Genomic DNA, 14,565 nt, shown 5'->3' on the forward strand with positions numbered 1-14,565 from the left:
TGCTCTTAAATAAAGGCCAGGTCAGATGTTAAAGGGACATTCTTGTCTCCTGAAGCCGAAATAATCTACAGTCACATCGAGAAATGAAGGCATCCTACTCCCAAAATGGTCAATCTCTTTATCTCCCATTATAGTCCATAGGGTCAAGAAAAAAACCCTTCCGTGCTGACGTTTTGCAATATTTCTCGTCTGCCTGTAATTATCCTGGTTCTGTATAGCCGCATTTCAGGGAAATATGGTAATTGGGAAAGTTTTATTCTCTTCTTTTTTTTTTTTTTCCTCTCCCCTCTGTTGTCCCTCTTCTGACAGAATAGTTCGGTGAACACAGATCAAGCTTCACATATAAATTCTGTATTTTCTCTCTGCTTGCTAATAGCTCTCAGATGAAAGTAGGATTTTTTTTTTAATTTAATATGGTTAAAGAAAATTTTTGCAGCAAGTCCTTGAAATCCTGCAGACAGCCACAAAACCAAAGCCAACACACACATCTTTTAATTTGCAGCTAATTCCGTCTGATAAGGCGCCTTTGCATGCTGTGTTTTATGGGTGTTTGGTAACAGGGATTATTATGGAAATTGTCCCAAAATCTCCTGTTGTACCCCCTTGCAGAGGTGGCTGCTGCTGCTTGGAGCTGTGCTGTCCTGTGCTGCGCACCCAATAGCAAACGCAAGCTGCTGCTTTTATTTTATTTACACTGTGGGAAGGCTATGCCTGGCCATTTCTTGGAGGAGCACCCCGGCTCGGGAGTTGTGCAGAAGGGGTTCCCGTAGTGCCTGCGGGGTGTCCCCCCGCTCCCCGGGGGGCCGTGCCCTGCTGCCCCTTGCCCCTGGGCGCTGGAGGGGGAATGTGAAATTTGGGAAGGGAGTGGACTTTGTGTCAGGCAGGTGCCTTTTGCCATCCCAGCGCAAATCAAATGCTCTGGTTCTGCGGTGCTGCCAAACCCCTGTGATGTTCAGCAACATTCTGCAGTCCCTGGGCCCCTCGCCTGTGTGGGATGGGACAGCAATCCTGCCCGGCGGCTGGCATGCGGGGGGCTGAGAGTCTGGGGGTGAGGACGTGGGTTTTGGGTACCACTGCACCCCCTCCAGCAGCTCTCCTGGCAGAAAAGGCTTGTTATAGCAGCTCCAAAATGTTTGGTCGTGGCAGGAAAGGTGGGCTTCCTCTTTTGGAGGGATACGCATCCGGACTCGCTTGGTTAGTGGGATGAAGAAACAGGTTTGGCCTAACGATGTGCGGAAGAAAATGGAATACCAGGTGCTGGTATTCCAAGTCCTGTTTACTCATCGGGGGGAAAGCAAAACCTAAACAAAACAAAACAGATCCAAAGCTTTTGGGACCACCAGGCAGCGGGTGAGATGTTTTACAGCCCCAGCAAAACTAAAGCTATGTTAACAAGAGCCATGTTTGAAAACTTCTTGAATGAAGGTCCTAGGAAACCCAGACTTTACTAAACCAATTACCCTTGCATGTATGAAAACAACTTTTTAATCATGCCCATTGTTTTCTGGAGTAAATTGCTATAGACCTCAGGTCGTGGTATGTCTCAAGCTGCTTAATGTGACCCGAACAGGGACTTATCCTCAGTGTTTTCATGTAAAAACAAATGCAGTGGTGATGGTGGTGTGTTCTTCGGGGAGAGTGTTTTTTTTCATTCGTTTGGTTGGTTTTAAGGTGGCTGGTTTGCACGTGTGTTGCCACCAGCCCTCGCAGAGAGGAGCATGAGAGAGGAGCTGCATGCTCGTGTCACTCTAATCCAACACCACTTGAAAATGGCCCCAATCAAAGCATCTTCCAGCTCTGAAAAACTCTTCTCCTTCCCCCCCACCTCGTAGCCAGGCACGGCGATGATTTCCGAGGCTTGCTGTGATGGCAAGGGTGGTGGAGACCATGCTCTGGGGTCAAGGTGCTGCACCCGCAGGAGTTTGGGAGGTCGTCATGTCTCCCCCCTCCTGGAGAGACAGCAGGGTGAGGGTGGCACCAACGGGTTACAGGCAGGGGCAAAAAGATGCGGCAGGGGGAAGAGACTTGTCAAAGCTCAGGCAGTCATTTCTGTTAGTGTAGGGGCTTGGAAAAAAAATATTGGAATGTTTTTTAGGTTCCTGTTCTAGGTTACATCCAAGAAATACTCTGGTGTGTTTGATGCGGAGCAGGCGAGGGTGAGGCAAGACAGGGCCTTGGCTCTGCCCCCTTGTGTCTGCGCATGATGATAAAATCTTTTAATTACATGATCGCATTGAGTGCACAGAGTGAACGGTGCTCCCTTAATGAGCAGTTGCTCAGTTTTGCTTTTCTTGCCGTTCAATAGACGGTGTTATGTCTTATTAACTGCACATTATTCAAACCCCGCTCAAAGACATTATTAATTTCCCTGATGGATTTATATGGTGCTGTTCACGGTAGTATCCGAGCGCTTTACAAACATTAATGGATTAAAATATAAATGGTGAGTGTTATTATCTCTGTTTAATGATGGGGAGCCAACATAAAAAGAGATGGAAGCTAATAATTCGGAGTGCTGGTCCAAGGTACTCCATAGCTTTCCCCTTCCAAGCCCTGGGTGTCGTCTGGCCGAAAACACATGCAGAGCCCAGCGCTCCGTGACCCTGGCTGCAACTGTGGATGGTCAGCGCCTTCGCAAGCGGGACCCAAGCATCTTCCATCAGATGCTCGACAGAGGTGGGTGCAATTAGTGGCTGCTTCTGAAAACTTCCAGCACCTTGCCCAGGACAGCACAAAGCCTCTGTTGCAGGAACAGGTCAGGAAGATCCAGCTGTCCTCCGAAGAATAAAAACCTGCATCCAGCTGTTGGCCATAGATTAAGCACGAAAGCATCCTGCACGCCCTTGCTTTACTTCCTCAGCTTCTCTGGCAGGAGTTTGCCCAACAATTTCCCCTTTGCCGCACAGCCGAGATTGATTCTGCAAGGGAGAGCGCTGCGTGAAGTGGGTAGTGTGCGTCCTGGGGGAAGAAACGGTGTGCGTGCCTGCCAAAATGCACGGTGAGCAAAGGATCTGGGCTGAAATTGTACAGATAGCTCGGGCACCTCCGAAACTGGAGTGTTTCCTCCCCAGTCCTCCTTCTGTGTGCAATACAAGTGTAGTGCGTGTGCGAGACAGAGACTCGAGTATGCTAAAGCAAATCTGGTACGGGAGAGTGAGCAGTCCTGGGGTGGTGTGAAGCCTAGTGACTCCTCAGCAGGGCTGGGGCATTTTAGATCCCACACTGAGCTGGGCCACAGGGATAAAAAATGGCAGATAATCGTTAGCACCCATCTGTAGATGGTAGATATGTAGATGAGGGAAGGGACAGGATGTTACAGGATGAGTTTCATGGGTGTTTGCTGGCAGCAGAGGTGTGTTGAGGCCAGGCAGCCTCTGAAAGGATGCACAGAATATAAACATAAATGAATATATAATGCAAAATATAAATGTTGTGGCTTGTTCCCTTCTCTCCCTCCCCTCGCGCACACCAGCAGAGATTGGTGCCCTCTGCTCAGCTTTTTCCAGTGTACCCCAGCCTTAGCCGTGCTTCTGCTCCACCTGCACCCGGTTATCCCCATCCTAGGTGTTTTCTTGTGCTGCCCCTCCATCCCTGCCTCCTATTTCCTCTCCCTGCATCCCCATCTCCATCCTACAGCTTGGGACCCCATGACACCACGGATGCAGATGTGAGGGTGCACAACGACCCCTGGCCACTAGTTTTCCTGGAGCAAAGGAAATCTATGGTTAAACATCCCCCTTGGTTTAAAAAAAATAAATAAACAAATGGAAAAAATATTACGTTCTTTTCTTTGGGCATTTCACCACTGACACCAAAAGAGATTGTGTGGTCTTTAGTACTAGATACTGTGTGACAGGAGAGGACATACTTGATTCTGCTCCTTTCTCTGTGAGGCAGAATAACAGATATAATCCCATCCTTTCATCTTATGAAAAGACTTTTGGTTTGTGTTTTGGCCTGCTTTGTTCCAAAAACACTTGTCAGGAAGAACAATTTCTGAGACGGTACAGGCTAGTGGAGGGGAAGGCATTGGAAAACCATTGTGAGTTTATTCTGTAGCAACAGGTGACAAGGTGGCTAAAAAAAAAAATCCAGCCCCTGATCAATTATTTTATAGTCCCTGATTAGTTATTTCATGTGTATATATGTGTGTGTTTGTATATATGTGTGCACTTTTTCTCTTCATGTCTGCTTCTCTGCTTAAACATGGCCAATTCAATTTCCCTTTCCCCGTGTGCATCCTTTGCAGGGATCTCTGCGCGTAGCCCTCCTGCCGAGGAATCGCAGCCTGTTGCAAGTGAATTGGGCATTTAGTGAACTTCTTTCCTTACCCAAACATAGAAAATTATTCTTTAAAAGTGATGGTTTTTTCCCGATCTTGTTACCTACCCCTTCTGCTCATTAGCAACAAATATTTGCTTAAGAAATGGAAAGCAGCTTGTTGTTTATTTTAAGCGATAATAGAACAAGTTGTGGCTAGGAAGGAGAATGATTCCCAGTGTCAACATATGTTGCAGTCATCTAACTGAAGGGGCTTAATTACTGGTAGGTGTTGCCATGCTTATAAAGGTAGTGCTAACCTCTTTGCCAAGACTGTTTGTTAAGAATTGCATTTCCTTAAAGAAAAAAAAAATCTGAAAGACTTTGTCCTGCCAAAACTTCCCTTCCAGTCTTCCTGCCGTGCCCTTTCCCTTTAGTGCCCGTCAGAGGGTTCGCATCGGGAGATGCTCGTATGAAACAAACCTCTGGAGGTTCGGCAACGTTAGCGCTCCCGTCCACGTCTCTCTCGGGGCAGGGGAGGAACTGCAGTAGCCGTCCTCCAAACACTCGGCTCTGCTCCTCGGGAGCGGGAGCGGTGGTGATTTGGGGTAGGCGATTGCTCTGAAGGCGTAGCTGGCTTCAGCCTGGGATTAAGGCGGCTCAAAGAACAACCTGACTTTTTGTAGCTGTAATGAGCGGCAAGCTTGGTCCTTCAAGACCCCTGATATTTTGAATCCTTTCCAAAAATGTTCCTGTCCTCAAACCCAAAGTGGAATTTGGGATTTACCGCTAAGGAGTAAGGGGGTTGGCAGCAACAACCGGCAGCCTCCCTCCACTTCTGCCTATGCAATCTCATGATAAAGGGCACTTTAAAGCCCCTCTGACAATGCATGAGTCCTAGTTAAATATTTCAAGAACTTCTTTACATGGCTTCCTCTGATGCATGTACTGTTGAGACATCTGTCTTCCGTTCTAATAGAGTAGTCTAGGTTTAAAATGAACTTCATTGGATTGCTTTGAAACTATAGGCACATATGGTTCATAATTAGCTGGATATCTCTTATAGTTAAATGATTTTTTCTCCTCTCTCTCTCTCTGTGTCGCCCATTCGCATCAATAATAGAAGCAAACAAAGTTCCAATTGTTCCCTGTTGCGGGACATTATGTGCCTGAATAAATGGATGTTGGCTGTGTCTACATGGATTTGCCATATGGCTACAAAGGCCGAAAGAATAGGGGCAGTGTGCTTTGTGCCGGGGCGAGGAGGGCCGGCCGGGCTGGGTGGGGCAGGGGGCGGCAGGCAGCCGCACCCCTTCCCGCACCCCTTCCCACACCCCTTCCCGCACCCCCTGGCCCTCCAGGAGAGCAGAGCCTTGGGGGCTGCGGGACGCGGCCCTCCCGCCGTGGGCTGGAAGCCCACCGGCTCCTCTCGGGCGATGCCTGAGAGCTGGAATCATTTGCTTTAATGAAGAGCCCCGTGCCTAAACTCTCCCCGGGGTGAGAGCTTTCCTCCTGGCCAGGCTGGGCACACCTCGGGGCAGGCGGCGACTCCTCTGGCCGAGGTATTTGGGAGCTTGGAGCAGGGATCTTTCATTGCAGAAAGTCCTATTATTAGTTGGGGGCTGGGACAATGGAGGTCCCAAAGGCACCTGCTTTCATGAAAGCGAGAGAAAAGCCCATAAATCCTGGAGGATCCAGCTGCCTCACTCCGGGTATTGTTGGCTTTCATAAGGAAAGGGAAAAGCTATTTTTCTTTTCAAAGGGGGGGGAAAATCGTATTGAGTCAGCAGCCACTGATGTGGGCGCGTAAAATAATCCCGTTCTGATTAAGCGATCACGGAGCTGGAGGTAATCAATGTTACTTTTACAGCCAGGAGCGTTTGGAAGCCGTGACGGGGGGGCAGAGAGGAGCGCTGCGGGGGCCGGGGGAAGATGATGCGGATAAACCCTGAGCATTTTTCACCCTCAGCCTTATTCTCTCTGCTCCCTCCCCCCTCCGTGAACAAGCATCGTTGCAGAGCTCACAGGGCCAGGGAGTGATGCTCGTGTCCCCCCACCCCCACCCGCTGGGTACAGCATGGGGGTGCAGCGCTCTACGGAGGTGACAGGGCGGGGAGTGGGGTCTGAAAGGGACAAATCCGGCCAGGCAGACCCCGTGTCTCTAGGACCCCTGTCACCCTCCCGCATCCCTGCTCCCCGTCTGTACTCTCCAGCACCCCAACCCTTGCACCACCTGCAGCTGGGACCAGACCTGGGGCTGTCCCCCCTCCCTGGGCAGCAGGGGCTTTGGCACCCTGAGCGGGGCGCATTCCCTCACCCCATCGGGGTGTGTGCATATCCCAGGGCTTTGACCTGCTCCTGGGCCAAGGGGATCGGGCCCCCCCGCCAACTGCCTTGGGTGCATGGTTGTGACAGCACCACCACCACATCCTTAACGCCAAAACGCTGGGTATTCTGTCTGTCTGCCGTTTTTCTTTCCTCCCCTCTTTTACGGTGATCTGGAACTGCCACCTCTCCCAGCACCGCTGCGCCTTTGCCCTGTAAATCATTGTTGGCCTTGAGCAAGAGGGAGCGGGATGCGTTTCCCCGCGGTAGCCACGGCTTCGAGCCCTGTGTCAGGGCTCCAGCGCCCACGGCTGGGGGGTCTGGGGGGCTTTGAGCCCGCTGATGGCACGGTAGGGCTGCCGTCTGTACACCCCAGTCACACCCCCCCCCCCCCCGGGAGGGAGGCAGCGAGGGGGGGCCGCCCCAGCACCCACCGCGCCCTGGAGGTGGGCAGATACAGCTTTGGTACAAGAAAAGAGGGAAACGGTTCAAAATAAATAATCAGTAAAATGCGCTGAAAGGCCAGACCCGGCGTACGATGCAGGGTGCATCCGGTCAGCTCCAGCAGCACCCAAACACTTGTTTTTAGCAGAAAACTCCTTTCCCCTCCACCGTGCCCACAAGCTTTGGGGCATTGGTGGCAGTGCCGGGGTCATGCTCGGCGGCACCTGGTGCCCCCCCGGCAAGCGAGGAAGGCCCCACTGCCCTTCCACCCCCCCAAAAGGTGCAGCTCCACCCTCCACGCCCCTAGGACTGCCCTCCCCGCCCCCCCGGGGCATCCACACAGCACACACAACAAGCGAAGTTGCAGGGGGGTCCTGGATTAATTTTTTTTATTATTATTGGAGTTGTGGCATTATTTGCAATGGCAGTGGTACAGACCGGCTCAGGAACCATTGAAAGAGATTTGTCTTCAAGTAAAGTCTAAAAAATATTTTGATTCATAGCTACATCTTGTGAATGCAAAAAAAAAAAAAAATCCCACTATAAAAATAAATTTACATTTTGTAAATAACAAAAGCAAATATAGTGCCCTTTGGCTTAACCAAAAGAAAAAAAAGACTATTGGATGTCAAAGTTATCCACATTTCTGACATAAATAGAAAATATAAGTTAGTATAACTCTTAAAAAAGTTTTGTACAAATATACACTTGCTTTTTTCATTTTTTCTTCCTTTTTTTTCCTTTCCGTTTTTGCACTGAGAGCTCAGCAGAGATTAAACATTTCATATAAATGACTTTTAAAGCTTTACACTTCTGGCCAGTGTACTCACTTCAGGCATAATACATTTCTATACAAAACGCAATACATTGCACAGCCGTACGTTAACACTGCTCCAGACGCGGCCGCGGCCGGCCGGCGGGCAGGCGCTCCGGCTCCGGCTCCGCTGCGGCTCCCGGTCCCGGTCCGGGCGGGCGCGGGGGGGTCCCGGCTCGCCGCGTCGCCCGTCCCGGCCCCCCCCGCCTCCACGGGCGACGCGCCTCTCCCGTGGGTGCCGTAGTGCAAAAGTCTGGGGAGGAACAACAAGGAGGAGAGGGGGAGAAAATATAAATAAATCATCGGGGGGGGAAGGGGAGAGGAACAAAAGAGCGACGCGGACCGCGCCCGGACACCCCCCCCGCCCCCCAGGCCGGGCCTCACCTGGCTCACCGGAGCCGCTTGCGGGGGGTCTGCTCAGCCGGCACGGCGGCAGGGGGCGGCGGGCAGCCTGCGGGCCGCTCCGCCGCCGCCTTGGGCTCCGCCGGCCTTTTCCTCCTCACGAAGAAATCTGGATGGGGGGGGGGGGGGGCGGAGAGGGGTCCGTCAGCCGCCGCGGCGGGACGCCCGCCCGCCCGCCCTCCAGCCACCCCCCGGCCCCGGCCCCCCCACGCACCTGTGATGCGGGCGGTCGGGCCCCTCCGGCGGGGCCGCATGCCGCGGCGGCGGGGCGCGGCGCGGTTCTCCCGGCTCAGGCGGCCGGCGGGCCCCTTCCCGGCGGCGGGGGGCGGCGGCGGCGGGGAGGGGGGCGCCCGGCGGAGGGGGACGCGGCGCCGCCCCACCTGCAGCGTCTCCCGGTAGAAAGCGGGTACAGCGCCGCCCTCCACCTCCTCCCAGTGCAGGCGGCCGGGCCCCGGCAGCGGCGTGTCGGTGTGGAAGTTGTAGTCCCAGCGGCGCTGGTCGTCCTCCGCCATCTCCCGCAGGCGGTTCCGCAGCTCCCGGCCCAGCTCCTCGTGGTCCACCGGCCCGAAGAGGCTCCTGCATACGGGGCTGCGGCCCTGCCCGGCCGGGGCTCGCCGGGCCGACAGGCGCTCCAGGGCGGCGGCGCCGGAGAGGTGCACGTTGGACATGGCCGCCGGGGACGACGCGGGGTGGGACGCGGTGGGATGGGGTGCGGTGGGTGCCCACACGCCCGCCGCGCCGCTCCTTGCCTCCCGGCCCGTCCTGTCGTTGCTCCCGCCGGCCCTGCCTCCCGCCTGTGAGCCCCTGCCCCCGGCCGCCGGGCTTTTAAACCCCGCTCCCCGCGAGCGCGAGCAAAACAACAATTAGCATAACAGTCTTTCCCCGCCGCCGGCCCGCCGCGATTGGCTGGGGCCCCCCCGCCACCGCCCGCCCTCGGCGGCAGCCCTCCTGCCCGCGCCCTCCATTGGCTGCGACGGGCAGCCACGCGCCTCCGCGCGCCGCATTGGCCCGGCCCGGCCCCGCCGCCGGCCGGGAAGGGGGGGGCACGGGGGCGGCCCCGGCGCTGGCCCGGCCCCGAGGGGCGGTCGCGGCGTTCCCCGCCCGCCGCCGTGCCCGCTGCCTTTGTCTGCCGCCGGCCGGGCTCCGACGCCGCGTCCTCCTTGGGTCTCTCGGGGCCGGCCTTTCCCCGGCTCCGCGCTGCCGCCTCAGCGTTTGGGGGGGGGGGGCTGTGTACGTGTGTTTATTATTTATTATTATTTTTATTCTTTTTGTTTGTTCGTTTCCCCGAGGGGCGTCTCCGGGAGGTTTTTCAGCGTCCGCGGGCGCGGGGCTGCGGGGCGGGGGAGGAGAACGGGCTCGTTTCTGGGCTCGGGGGTTCGTATTGCGCTGCCGCAAAACAAAGCGGGACGTTGCCGATTCCCGAACGAGCCGATGGCTGCTGTTGCGAACTCGGCTGCTCGGCTGCCTGGAAGCCATAAGTCGCAGCGTTGCTGAATAGAAATACATGGAAACCACAGCGTTTTCCTCTCCCTGACTTTAAAACCCACATAATGCGTGTTTGTTCGCTGCAGATGGACTCATCTTGCGATTGCGTTGGCCGGGGTCGGCTGCCTTGCGCTTCACATTTTCTGCAGGTCACCGCGATCGTTGCCTTTGTTGTTTTGGGATGGAGGAGTAGGAGAGGCAAGGGAGGGGGAGCATGCAGACACGGTGCTAAAACTGGGCGCAGCACCATCATCATCATTTTGATGCGCGCCCCAGGGGCTCATTACCGCAGCGAGCTTTTCATCTGCAAACAACAAGGGAAAAGATGGACCTTGGTGACTCTCTGCGCATTTGGGGACACCCCGGCTCTCCGTGTACCTATGGTTCTTGACTTTGAGAAACTCAAACCCTTGAGCAAAGACAACTCGGATGGTTTTATTCCCTAGAGGGAATAAAGTTGATTTCAATTCCTAGGGTGGTGCTGGCTGTGCAGAGACTGCCCGGGTGCCGGCTTACTGGAGGGCTGGAGGGGTCACAGCTTTAGGCCCCTGAGGGCAACGGTGACTGCAGGCGGGTGTCAGCTTCAAGAAAAGGGACAATAGTCTTTGTGCCCATGGAAAGCCCTTCCTTTCCCCCAGCTGGGCCAAAGTCAGTCATCCTCCTCAGTGCTGTTTCCACAGTCAGCCCACGTCCGTGACGGAGCAGCCCTCCAGCACTGCTGAGGGCACTTGCTCCTGCCCTTGCCATGCCAGTGAGGAGCCTAGGGCTGCCGATGCAGCTTCTGTGGGCTCCCAGGCACTGCGCCTTCAGTGGGGCTCCCAAAGACCGGCCATGTCAGGAGAGACCAGCAGAGCCCATGGTTTTGGACCCACAGACCCAGGGCTGGCTGCAGCTGGTGCAGAGGTGTAGAGAGGAGGCTGCAGCCTGGCTCACGGCATGGGAAGGGTCTTTCCGTGCTCAGGCTGACAAGCAACAAGATGTCACGGCAGGTTTGATCTCCTGAAATCGTTTTCTGACATCCATGGGGGTGTGTGGGCTGCGCAGCGGGAAAGGTCTGTAACTTTGTGGTAGAGAGAAGACGACGCAGCAAATGTCTTCAGGGTGCAGATCTCCGCTTGCTTTCTGGGCATGCGTTGAGTCACGCCTGGCAGAAGACTTTGCCGACCGACGGTACAGACAGACCACTCTCATTTCACAAATAATGGTAGCACAGGTATTTTAGGATATGTGAAGGCATTTTATTTTAAAGATACCTGTTTAGATGTGGTGTTCTCAGCAGATGCTCTTGGTTTCCCGTGTGAGCTGGACCACAACCTATCCATGGGGTGATTTTAGGTAAATATTACCACGCTGCCCTTTGCTTCCCAAAACCGCGCTTGAGGATGGCCATGCGGAGGTCTCCTGGCCCAAAGGGTACCACTCAAGGATTAGGTCACAAGAAGGCTTTCCTGGTTCCTCATCACTAAAAGCAGGAGGTGAGGATCACTTAGCAAGGTTTTGCCCAGGGAGAGAAGGGGTGGGTCACGGGCCAGGCTGGGATGGTTGGGGAACATGTTGAACATGGCACAGTGTCCAGCTGGGACTTCGATCAGCAGCCATTGGACACACTTCTCAGGTTGTAGGATGGGGTGGTTTGAGAAATAAATGTCCTATGCGGAGAAAATGCCTCAAGTTACCCAAGAAACCTGCTGAAAAAGTGCCCTCTATTAAAAACGCGACCCAGAGGGCACTGGCCGCTTCCCCGCAGACAGGGGCTCTTTGTGAGGAGTCCTCGCGAACCTGCTGCCGTCCTCCCCCAGCGCCGGGAGAGGCCAGCGGCCGCCTTTCCTGTTTTCTGCCCCCTCGGTTTCATACATTCCTGCGATGCAAGCCGAGCGAGCAAACTTCCCTGCTATTTGCAAGATGTGGGCGTGCCCTCTGCAAACTCCACATCGTGGTCCTTCCAAACCGTTTTCAACGGTTAGCCAATATTTACGCAGTGCTTCAGGGATGCTAGGAACTCTGGTTTGAATGGGGAAGTATTTTCAGAGTTGCCTTGTGTTGGAGGCCGCTTCACCTTCCAGCTCACCTGAGGGGTAAAGCGGCTCAAGTTTGAGGTTACCAGCTCTTTTTCTTAGCTCGTCTTCCTCACTGCCAATCCTCCCCACCCTCTTGACTTTTTATTTGTGTTCCATTGTGCACTTCTGTCTTCAGCTGGTGGTGATAGTGCTGGGGACTTTCCGCTCGCAGCCGCCAGTTGCAGCAGCGTCCGTGCTTCTCTTCTGTGTGGAGACAGAGAGCATCCAGCTCATCTGAGGAGGAAACACTGTCTGCACAGAGAGATGTTTTTAATTTAGTGAATCCGTGAACTCCCAGGCCCGAGTGGTATGGTATGATCCTCTAAACCAGCAGTTTTCCTAACACGAGCCACAAAATCTTACCCAAGAGCTCCCACCACCAAGCCCATTAGCTTCTTTAGAAATTCCTGCTCCAGAACACTGAGCAGAGTAATTACCACTATGGTTAGAACAATGCCCCATAAGAATGAAACATTTTTTCTCAAAATACCCAAGTCATATCTGCTTATGTCAGAAGAAACAATGACTTTAACCAGCGTGTATTCCTGCTGGCTGCTCTGTTTCGAAAGGGTGAGGGGAGGGAAAGCAAACTGCTTTATGGCTTGTGCATCATTGCGAAGGGATTGCGACTGCAGGAGGTTTATTGCGTTTGACTGTTCCTGTTTGGAAAGAGTCCAAGTTGACTGTCGGAGCCAGGGCTGAGTCCAATGCCTTGGCAGATAGGGGAAGAGAGGTCCTTGCACTGTAAACCGAGCGAGGAGTAACCGAGGAAATTCAATAAGAAGTTAGGAAGGTAACAAAAGAGCAAGCTTGGCGCTGTCGTTGTGACGGGGCTGGCTGTTGCGGAGCACCAGATTAAATTCTGCAGCACAGAGGGCCTAGTGAGATGTTTGTGTGTGGAGGTGAACGGTCCCTGCGACATGGTGCCATGGAGGAGCACTCCTCTGCCTTCTGGAGAGTTGCGGGGTGAACATCTCCTGCAGGAATTGTCCTCAGCGTGCTGCCAGACGAGCAATCCCATTGCTGGGCCCCTGAGGCTTGCAGGTCTGCGCTTTGCTCCCTTCTCATTTCCTTCAACACACTGTTATCGTACACACTCACCAATGTTTAACTTGGGATTCTTCAAATGCTGTGCGATCCACATGCGATTGCTTCATTGCAAAACATGTTATATTCCCTAACTGCTGTAGCAGAGGCACAGACTAATAAACTCTGGTACTTCATCTCCCATGCACTTCTCTCCTACTGTGCATGTGATCACAAGCAATTTGCAGTTTTGCATTTATACCAGTGGCAAGTTTGCTGGGTACTTTGGAATCCTGCTTAAATAAACCGATTGCAATTAAAGTTCAAGTTAGCACGGACTGCCCAAACTTCTCATCAAGGCTTTTTCGCCAGCAACGTGATGCTTCGAATTATTGAAGTTGGTGTACATTCAGAATTTTCCTTTTCTTGACACAGCCATAAAAAGTCAAATTGTGAGATCTGATAGCTAGGCAAAACCAGACTAGTTCAGGGGTTAAAATGGGAAAAGATAAAATGAACAGAAGCCTGAAAGAAATCTGGTAGTTTTAATTCCATTTGAATTGGTTTTTGTTGCATTCTCAAAAATATGCAGAAGCTAACATCTCAGAAAAATGGTTTATTTCATTTAACTTGCTTTAATTTTTTGATATTATTTTTTCTGTGCTTGGTTGTTAAAAGAAGAGCTAGCCTTGCTGTCCAGCTGCTGCGCATCGTTAGGGTAGCACAAAGGTAGCAGTGAATTTCGCCTAATCTATTGATGGACCTGCCAGTGCACCGGGGGCCATCGCATTCTCTCTTCACAGTCTTCTTTTTCTCTTTCCATCATGTTGTTTTACTAGATGAAGTCCACTCGCCATCTGGCCCTGCATGACTGATTGGAAGGCTGACTGGTTTGCGGGATGCTCTCCGTGAGCCGTGGTGTGGCGAGCCTTACCGACACTGTGCTGTTAACTTGGAAAGCAGGCTGGGAGCGGCGGGTACCAAACAGCATTTTGGGCTCGCAGTACGTACCCGTGGAGGGTGGCTCTTTTTTGCTGACTGTCCGTGTAGTCCTGTTTGAGCAGTGGTTAAATACTCCATTTATTTATACTCCCTGCTTTTCTGTTGGTGTCGTTTCTGTGAAAGTCATGCTCTGTGCTCATAGGTACTGTTTGTCGCCACTCTTTGCATCAAACGGGAGGTTTGCATTTTGCTTGTTTTGACATTCCCCTTGCCTTTCGTCTTGATCCATGGTAATATTATTTTTGGATTAGCTTTTCATGGATTATTTCTACTTTCTGTAGGGGGGTGGTGGTGAAGGGGCCGTTACACAGGTTTTATTTTTGGTTTCGTGTTTCTTAAGCAAACATTTTTTTTAACGCTGATGGTCTCGCACGAGTCCTGCGGGAGGTTGTTCATGGCCGGGACTGTTGCAGAGGGGAGGTGCCCGCCCCGACAACAAGCCCAAGACCAGCAGTGAGTGCATCAGGCGTATCTTCAGATAGACCCCAGCGCACACCCAGAGGAAACAAAATCTCAGAGCACGGGTAAAAACCACCCCAAACACTGCAAGACTCTTCAAGTCTGTCCGTGAAAGCGACGGACTTGCCAGCAGTGGAGGGTGCCTAAAGAACCCGGTGATAAAGACGTTAAAAACAGTTTCGAGGGAGAATCCGAGGCTCCACAGCCCCAGGAAAGTCCCCTCCCGGCCCCCGGCCGCCTGTCCACGCCCGCGCCGGTGCTGGCCGAGGCCGCGGGTCTGCAGGCCCGGCG

The 14,565-nt window shown here is 53.3% G+C and overlaps 1 protein-coding gene and 1 long non-coding RNA gene across 2 annotated transcripts; both read right to left on the reverse strand.

The window, feature by feature from the left end:
- Positions 1-7,403: 7,403 nt before the first annotated feature.
- Positions 7,404-8,546, reverse strand: LOC142361948 (uncharacterized). Its single transcript, XR_012764538.1, has 3 exons — positions 8,460-8,546; positions 8,228-8,354; positions 7,404-8,096 (listed from the first exon to the last, which is right to left on the reverse strand). It is a non-coding gene; the product is annotated as an uncharacterized LOC142361948 (long non-coding RNA).
- Positions 8,547-8,553: 7 nt separating this feature from the next.
- On the reverse strand, positions 8,554-9,080 carry CDKN1C (cyclin dependent kinase inhibitor 1C; the record flags this gene model as incomplete). Its single annotated transcript, XM_075427125.1, has 1 exon — positions 8,554-9,080. A coding segment is annotated over exon 1 (360 nt), but the record flags the coding sequence as incomplete, so codon positions are not given.
- Between the last annotated feature and the right edge of the window lie 5,485 nt (positions 9,081-14,565).

The sequence above is a fragment of the Opisthocomus hoazin genome, chromosome 7 (assembly GCF_030867145.1).
Source record: "Opisthocomus hoazin isolate bOpiHoa1 chromosome 7, bOpiHoa1.hap1, whole genome shotgun sequence".
NCBI lineage: Eukaryota > Metazoa > Chordata > Aves > Opisthocomiformes > Opisthocomidae > Opisthocomus > Opisthocomus hoazin.